The 8,717-nt window shown below is 39.1% G+C and overlaps 1 protein-coding gene across 1 annotated transcript in view; it reads right to left on the reverse strand.

Moving 5' to 3' along the window:
• ipo11 (importin 11) overlaps positions 1–8,717 on the reverse strand; it is a 156,544-nt gene that overhangs the window by 113,450 nt on the left and 34,377 nt on the right. The window contains exons 6-7 of the mRNA XM_031305262.2: positions 5,712–5,844; positions 4,616–4,674 (exon numbers count right to left, since the gene is read on the reverse strand). Of these exons, the coding sequence (XP_031161122.1) occupies positions 4,616–4,674; positions 5,712–5,844 (192 nt within the window). The remainder of the gene's footprint in view (positions 1–4,615; positions 4,675–5,711; positions 5,845–8,717) is intronic.

Raw genomic sequence — 8,717 nt, forward strand, 5'->3', positions numbered from 1 at the left:
AGCTACACATGACTTAGTTAGTTACTCTTTCAGATGGGTTTATTCAGTTCTCAGCAGGTTGCTAAATTAATTCTTTGGTAGGCAACCGACTCCCTTTCCTACAGTCCCAGTCAGAAATATAACCTTGGAACCGATTTTAAAAATGTTATTATGTAATATGATTAAAGAGTTTCTCAGCATCACTCCCATCACTAAAAGGAAGAGCCAATTGAGAGATAAGCCATCAACAACTTGATAACCTAATTATTAAGTCAGATAAAAAAAAAGAATGTGACAAATAGGGCTGCAACAACGAATCGATAAAATTCGATTATTAAAAAAGTTAGCAACGAATTTCATTATCATTCGTTGTGTCGCGCGACACGCCACTCAGTCGCGGAGATAAAAGCAATTGAATTGCGTGCCGTGCGGCGCGGAGTGAAAGAAAAAAAAGAGCGGAGTAGAGGAAACACGGAGAGACCCTTAACATTGTTCTGAAACACATGGCGGAGGCAGAGAAATCAGTACGACCTAAGTCATCCAAGGTGTGGGAGCATTTCACGCTAAATAAATTGAAAACGTGTTAATTGCAAGATAAGCAAAAGCGACATGGCATGGCACGGGCGCACCACGGTGAGATTCAGCACCTAAAACGTAAACATGGTGGAGTCCTTGATGAGGAGGAAGGGAGTTCAACAGCAGGGTAAAGTCACTACAGAATCCTACTTTTGTTCCGTTTTGAAGTGAGGAACGTAACGTCCCTCTTCTGGTGCTGGTGTGGTGTTTACTCGTTATCCAGCTGACTAGCATGACAAGCTAGCGTTAGCTCGTTAATAACAGTAGTAAAGCAGGACTAAAGACACGTTTTTATTCACTCGCCTTTTTTGGCCCATTCATTTTTCAATCTATTGTCATGTATATATTCTGTGCTTTGTCCCATATCAGTTATTGTTGACAAATATATTTGTGTGTTGTACTTTTTAATTTCATTTTAAAGTTATTTTACAGCACTTGGTCATCTTAAAGCCCATGTTGCAGGTTAACCACCACTGTTGATTAATGGGTACATAAAGCACTCAACATATGTAGTTTTTACCGTTTTAGTCGTTTAGTGGGTTTGCAATTCGGCGATGACGTCACGTTGGGGAGACGTGCCTCAGCCTAGTACTAGAACTATGGCGACTGACTGGGATGAGGAAGAGGTGGAAGAGGTGTTTTTACTGTCAGTGAATAGCACCGAGTGAAAGTCAATGTTTTCTTTATATTTAGTGACAGTGATCATGTCGTTAATTCAGATAAGTACTGGTAATCTAGCTAGATCTAGAAATAGAAGGCATCATGCTAGCTATGGACTAACTTGCCAGTCAGTCCCACCTGTGAAATCCCGACGTTGTAAACACATTTTCGATTAGATATCTCACGTTTTGATGGACCCTACTAGCTCCAGTAACAACATATTTGCCTAGTGTTTATTTATTACTTGGATGGGGATGCTGTTCGGCTTTTCACAAGTTTAGACAGCTAGCTAAAGCTACGCCGACGTTTTGCTAATGTTAGCGCAACAGCGTTAGCCTAGACGGCTAGGTAAATATTACGACTGCCTTCGTCGTTTCCTCTATCTGCGTCCACGTTGTCAACATAAGACATGTGGCGTTAGTGCTCCTTTTGTACCATAATTGTATTGAATGAAATGTTAAGCTTCGCTCCTACGAGATGGGTGGGTTTTTGTTAGCTACGTTACACCCAAAGTTAACTGGCTATAGTTAGCCCGTGCTAGCGGAATTAGCTAATGTTGCGTAGCCAGCCAGCAGCTTCGGCAGTAGTTCCGGCGAGCTAACCACGACAGCTAACACATCCACAAGCGTCTCTATTTCAAACATCACTGCAGATTGACTGCTTTTAGCAGCAGAGGTTGATTGTGGGCGACAATACTGTCGTGGTTAGCTCGCCGAAACTACTGCTGATTGCCGAAGTTGCTGGCTTGTTATGCAGCCCTAGTGACAAATCTTTAAACCATCACAGAAAATACTTGAAAAATGGTTGCAGGAAATCATCATCATCATCATCAAATGGCGCCGGCACTCCAGGATCTAGCCAAGTCTCGGCCTGAAACAACTGGAGTACAGTACAGTTTTTTCTTGTTTTTTTTTTCTACACAGAAGCCAAAGAGACAAGTGAAAGCCACACAAATACACCACCTGATGTTGTAAGCAGTGAAATAAATTTTAAAGAGACCAAGACACAATAGGTTTCCTTCTATGAGGTTTCGTCCGCATTTAAGTGTGAGTTGCATATTGGATCATGATTGGCTTCTAAACTAGTTGTGATGTCACAAAATCATGCATGTTGAATTCAGAATTAAAGTGAGCACAGAGAAACTTGAAAACAGCCTTCACTGCACATACATTATTCTAAGTCCAAGTGAAGCAACAATACGCAAAACACCATTCTGAGTGGAGAGGGCATTAAGTACAAAAAAGAAGAATGATTTTATTTTACAACAGTATGAGGTAAAGCCAATAACCTGAATGTTGGGAAAAGAGCTGGGTTCACTGTGAGATTTCTCTGTTAACACACCATCAGCTGAATAATAAATTGAATGAAAAGTATCAACCACCTAAAATAAAAGGTAGTGAGTCTGAGATAATAACAGCATAAACATCTAAACATGAAATATTAACTCCAAATAATTTCTTCTGCTCACTGACTTGGAATAACCAGGGACAGCTCAGGGCAAATTACATTTTAATGTGACTATTTCAACCATTACACAACCTTCAGCCTGCAAGCTAAAAGTTGTCTCATTAGAGGAATAATAGAGCACAGTAAACGGAATTACTTCTGTCATAAAATGTCCTTTCCACCTCCTGGTTGACAGAGAAAAAAAAAAATAATAATAGGAGAGACAATAGAGCACAGTAGCAACTCACTGACCATATATGACTGTATAATGTATCTCTCATCTGGCAACAATTGTTTTCATTATTAATTATTGTGATGATCAATGCAGTCTATACATGTCAAAAAATGAAATGATAAAGTATACCAAGCAATTCTGCCACAATGGTGGCAAATTGTGTATTTTGTTCAACTACTTGAATACAAACTATGCAATGTATAATAATAAAACTGACTTTCTGCAAGTTTGAGTGTTTAAACCAAAAAAGCATAAGTGACTCTAGATCATTATTATCAATTGGGCTCTAAATAAGGGTAGCAGTTTTTCCTTGGATCATCTGCTACTCACGATTTGTCAGCCCATAGTATGTTCAGCTGATATTCCCTGATCCATTTCCAATGGTGCTCCAACCCTAAACTAACCTTCCATTACTATTGTGAAGTTTAAAGAATACAGTAGCTTTGCTAAAGAAACACACCTGTTAATTCCAGCTTCTTATGAACATTATTGTGCATGACACCGAAACAGGAAACTGTTCCTATTTAAATCTGTACATATTTTGATTGCTAAGCGTCCAATTTATTTTACGAATGGCTGGTGATTTTCTATATTCTTATTGTACTGTTGCTCAGTGGTATCTTTGTCTCTTTCTGCCCTTTCAATTGTCCGTCAAAATGAACCATTGTACAGCATTTGGTTCTCCATGTACAAAACATAACTTTTTTTGCAAACCCTCTAGACAAAATACACATCTATTTGTAAAGAGGACTTTCTACAATCTAAAAGCATAAAAGACCATTCAAACATGTATAGTCGTCCTCTCAGCCATCTGACTGTACCCAATCAAGCTTTGTGGCAGGTGATTCCAAACTTTTGAATAGTGGACTACATACGGCAACAGTGACTTCAATCTATTAAGAGCATTACTGCCTGTTATGTTTCATATTTCAACAGACTGACAACATAAGTAAATACTTCCGGTGTTACATAGTGCACTGTAGTAAAAGCCTGAAAGTAGTGCCCCTAAAGGCCACAGAGGTGTCAACTCAAGCTTTTGTCCTCTGGTAGACACGTGAATCCTGAATGCATCCGAGCATTTAGCTTTATTATAGACTGGACTGTTTAAATACATTTTTCGGCAGAGATTGTATGGGCACAGGTGTGAAAGCGCTACCTATTTTCAGTGCCCAACCTAACCCTGAAGATTTCTACATTAATTATGACAAGCACAATCCAAGTGTATGTTTCTTTTGATTAAAATAAGGAAGAGTCACATTCTTACCTTTTACTATTCTCTAAAAAATGTATTGCTATCATTTCACCAAACCTTGATTGGCAAAACAGAAAGTAGCCAGAATGTGCAGCTGCAGTTCATAGGGCTGGGGCATTTTGTGCAAATTATTCCATTTACTCAAAGCCATGGGGGAACCAAAACTCTATCCAGACACATGCTTAAGATTTTTTTTTTTTTTGACCAGAAAGATTTAGAATAAATTAAATGAACTGTTTCAAGGAGTTGGACTTTCTTCACACTGAAAGTATGAGAAGAGCTCATAGAGAGCTGTTGACTCTTAACAGATAAAAGGCTTAAGGCACTTTCAATCTTCACAGCCATCCACATATCACACACTGTGATTGGAGTCATTTTCAAATCAAAAAACCAACAGCAAAAATATCAGCTTTTCAAAAAATATGTGAGGTTCTTAACAGCCACAGTTGAAATAAATTAAGACTCACCATCACTTCCATATTCTGTTGTGGCTCTTGAAATCCAAAGACTGTCAACTTGCGAAGTACTGAGAGGGGTAGAAAGAAAAATAATATGTATGCAGGATTGTCGCTAATTACAAATGTATCTAATAATTAGGGTTGGGTGTCATTTGGGTTTTTCCCGATACCGGTGCCTAAAAGGTGCCTGAACCGATACTACAAAAAATGAAGAGCACAAAACGACAGTCTGTGACATTAAAGAACGGCTTGTTTATTGCTAAGGCCATATGGTCAAATTTAAAGGATTATATAAAATTTAATAACATTAGATTATAACAATAACTTATTTCACCAGTCAATTGCTGTTAAATGACAAAAAGAACTACTAAATGGCAGAAGGGTATTTCACAATAACTTTGAGTGCACCATGAGCTTACAGGTGCAATTGAACGCGCCACTAATTCCCGTCGGTGTAGTTTCTCCAACAACTCAATTGGTGCAGCTAGTCTACTCTGTGTCTTTAGCTGCTAACGATAGGCTAACGTTACCTGCTGCCAAGTCAAGTGTAGTGTTAACTCCGTTGTCTGTAACTTCCGTTTCGGAGCACCAGAGAGCAGCGCAGGCTTAAGTGGCACCGAACTGAGGCACCAAAATCTGCTTTGTCATTCAGTCCGGTAGATACCAGCCGTTTGCACCAGGTTTTGGTACCCAACCCTACTAATAATAGTGTTAATTGATATTTCAAAAGGGTAGCAGCACATATGAATATTTCCATTAGTTCACAACTTGTATGCTTAACCCTCCAGGTTCTGTTTTCAGACACACAGATCATTTTGGCATGCTCTGATATTGTTGTCAATTTGAAGCTATTAATCTTAATACATGACATTTATTTTTATCCTGCTGAGCTATGGCAGCGGAGCTCTCAACTCCAGAGGGTTCATTAACTGTATGTCAATAGGTGGAATCATGTGATAAATGCGATGTGATATGCAGTCAGGTATTTAATGCCATGATTTATTCACCATTTTGTATTTATAGAACTCTGCACCTCTTTGCATGTGAATGCAGTTGTGTCATGTGTGTATAGGCATGAGTTTGCATGTGTGCAAAATGTTGCTACCTTTAAGAGAGAGCAGCGTCCTCTCCAGTGAGCTGAGCGCTCCAGCCTCATCTCTGGCATAGATCTGCTGGAGGAAGCAGTCGGTGTGATGGCTCCACAGGGAGCATGCAAAGCTGTAGATTCCCGACGCCAGCTGCCAACGTACACATAAACAGTACAGGCAATCACACATCAAACTATTTTCGCATTAGTGATTACACTTTCAACAAAAGGCAATAAGGTAATTCTTGTGAACACATGAATCACAAATGTATCTGCGCCCCAGTTTAACCTGTGCAAACGGCCCCTATGACGTCAGAGTCACTCAGTTACACTGATGCCGAGGCAAACACAAAAGCACTTCCATATAATACACTCGCACAGAACAAACAAAAGGGGCAAAGAGGGACATCCAAGTCACAGGTCTAATTTAGCTCTAAATTAACTTCCTATTACAGTCACTGCCATAACACTGGGCCCAAACCAATTACATTTTCTTCCATGAAGGCATTTTCCTGTTGAGGCAAAACAAGATCATCAAAAGGTAGACAAAAGTACTCTCAGTCCCGTCAACTGTGTATTGTAGTCTGGCCCAGTAGCTCAGATAATATAAATCTGGCATGGCACAATAATGAGCTTTGGATTATGCTTTGGTCGGTGTTTTCATAAAAAGAATAAACAGAACAGAAAAAGGTAAACAGTACATTTCAGTTACTATTCAAAAATAGTGGCTACATATAAGAAATGTCTGCACCCTGATTAAGGCAGTGCCCCTATGAAAATAAGTCTTTGGATAACACTATATTTCAAAAGAAAGGAACTGAACAACTCCTTGATAGCAGAACTATATTTTGTGGGTAACACCTAAGTGTCAAGTGGGAAAAATCTGAGAACCAGTGGTTAGGTTGGTGACGTATGCCTCCTGAAAGAGAAATCACTAGCTTGACAGCACAGCATAGGCTTTGATAGATTCTTTACAGAAAACTGCAAGGCTGGTAAGTTTCTTATTTGGAGATATTTCTCTAGAGTTTGGCACTTTGTAGTCCTTGGATACCACACTAACTCAACAAATTGTACCCAAAAGTGATGAACCAAGTTTAGGAAGCAATCTCAATTCTTATTTTGACTTCCTCGCTCTTGGCGTTCTGTTTTCTATGAGATATATGGTAGTTTTAACTTTTATCCATATGGTCAAAGTGTGTCTGACTGCTCAACTGCATATACCTACAAATTATACATGGGTAGTTTTACTAATGCTATGGGGCTTACTAAGGTGCGTTTGCTTTCCTAACCATCTATTCATGCCGAAGGCAATGAAAGAGGTCTAAAGGTGTCCTGAGTTGGAGCTTTCAGTTTTGTCATCCCCTCCTCTGTTTCCTCCAGAGGGACACAGTATTAGCTCCTTATGTCTCACTGTGACTTGCACATTTGTGTGTACAGGACAACAGGGTTTACATGTTGAATGAATTTCCTACTCCATAAAATTATTCCAAAAAGAACTGCAAAACCTTCACAAGGTACTTTTAAGCATGAGTCTGTATAATCTTGAAGTCTGACATAAATCTAATTTTTGAATTAGCTGTCACCTCCCTAATGCTTTTCACACCATGCAGATATTGCCATTTTTTTTTATGATTGATAGATAGATAGAGAGATAGATATAGAGATATCTATATCTCTATCTATCTATATCTCTATCTATCTATCTATCTATATCTCCCTGCCACCATCATTTAATGGTGAAATAAAGGTGTCGTGAAATTACAATCATCATCCAACCAGAGACCATAATCATTGCACAACCAACACAAGTTTCTTTAAATAACTTCTCAAACACTTTTGTCTCAGTACTCAGAAACAAGTTTAAAATAGCTAATCATTCTGGTAAATTAGTCTGATTTAGTCTGTAATAATTTTTCCCTCCAGGAAATTAATCAAATAATCTTAGGAAGATTGATTTAAACACGTACAAGTTGGCAGCTGATGGTAAACCAACAAACTGCACCTGCTGTTTGCTAGCAAGCACAAAACAGACAATCGCAGAACAGGTGTGTTTTTCACATGGTTGAAGAAGACTTGATCATTAATGGCTGAAGGTGAGGCTTTTCAAAGCTTGGTGCAAATTACTGAGCCAGACTACAATCCCCATCAAGGCCCCAGGTGACAGCGCAACAAGAACTACAGCCACAGCTTGCCACACCTGAAAACGTAACCTTCACCACAAACTACTGGAGTCCCCTGACAACAGCTTCCATCTCCATAACATAGCAACTTCATATAAGTGAATTGAAAGCCTCAGTCCCAGGGACCATGTTGGAAAAAAGTGTTTATCGCTTTTACAGGTTATCCCTTGGATCCTTTTGTCTTGTATATCCATAAATAAACCAAACCAAAAAAAAAAAAAAAACACTCCTGATAACCAAAAGTATGTCAATTAAGGCTTTAATGTTATATTTTTAAAGTAGTCGGCCACCCAAAGCAAAGCAGCCGGTTATTGAGCTGACTACTGGAGATTGGGGAACCATCTGAATTCCAATGAGTCTTGTGATGAATCATTCAAGAGAGAATTCCGATGCATCTAAGAATCATTAAATTTTCCCCACCCATGTGGGACATGTCTCTCCGTCTGTCTGTCTGTAAGCTCTATAGCTGCATTATCTGTGTGTATCTGACTATCTGTGCACATGCATGCGTCTGTTCCTTTTCCCAACTGCAGACAGATACAACAGAGGGGCAAATATCAAAAAGCAAACCGCTTTCTCTATCTGCAAGCTGATTCCCTATTCCAGGAGGAAGAATTCAAGAACCAAAGTCATCCATAAAAAGCGCAGTTCATTTAATTTGACAATCTGCTTGGGAATACCCATCTGGTGGGATATTACCCCTACATTGCTACTCAAAAGCACAAAGACGGATACCTGCCCCATTCTCTCTAAACTTACTGCATGTTTTTAAAGTCACAAAAAGCAAACGAGCTCAACACCCCAATGCAGTGTCAATTTCTAAAACCACAAGGTTTTAGAAATT

Source organism: Sander lucioperca, chromosome 2 (genome assembly GCF_008315115.2).
Source record: "Sander lucioperca isolate FBNREF2018 chromosome 2, SLUC_FBN_1.2, whole genome shotgun sequence".
In the NCBI taxonomy this organism is placed as follows: domain Eukaryota; kingdom Metazoa; phylum Chordata; class Actinopteri; order Perciformes; family Percidae; genus Sander; species Sander lucioperca.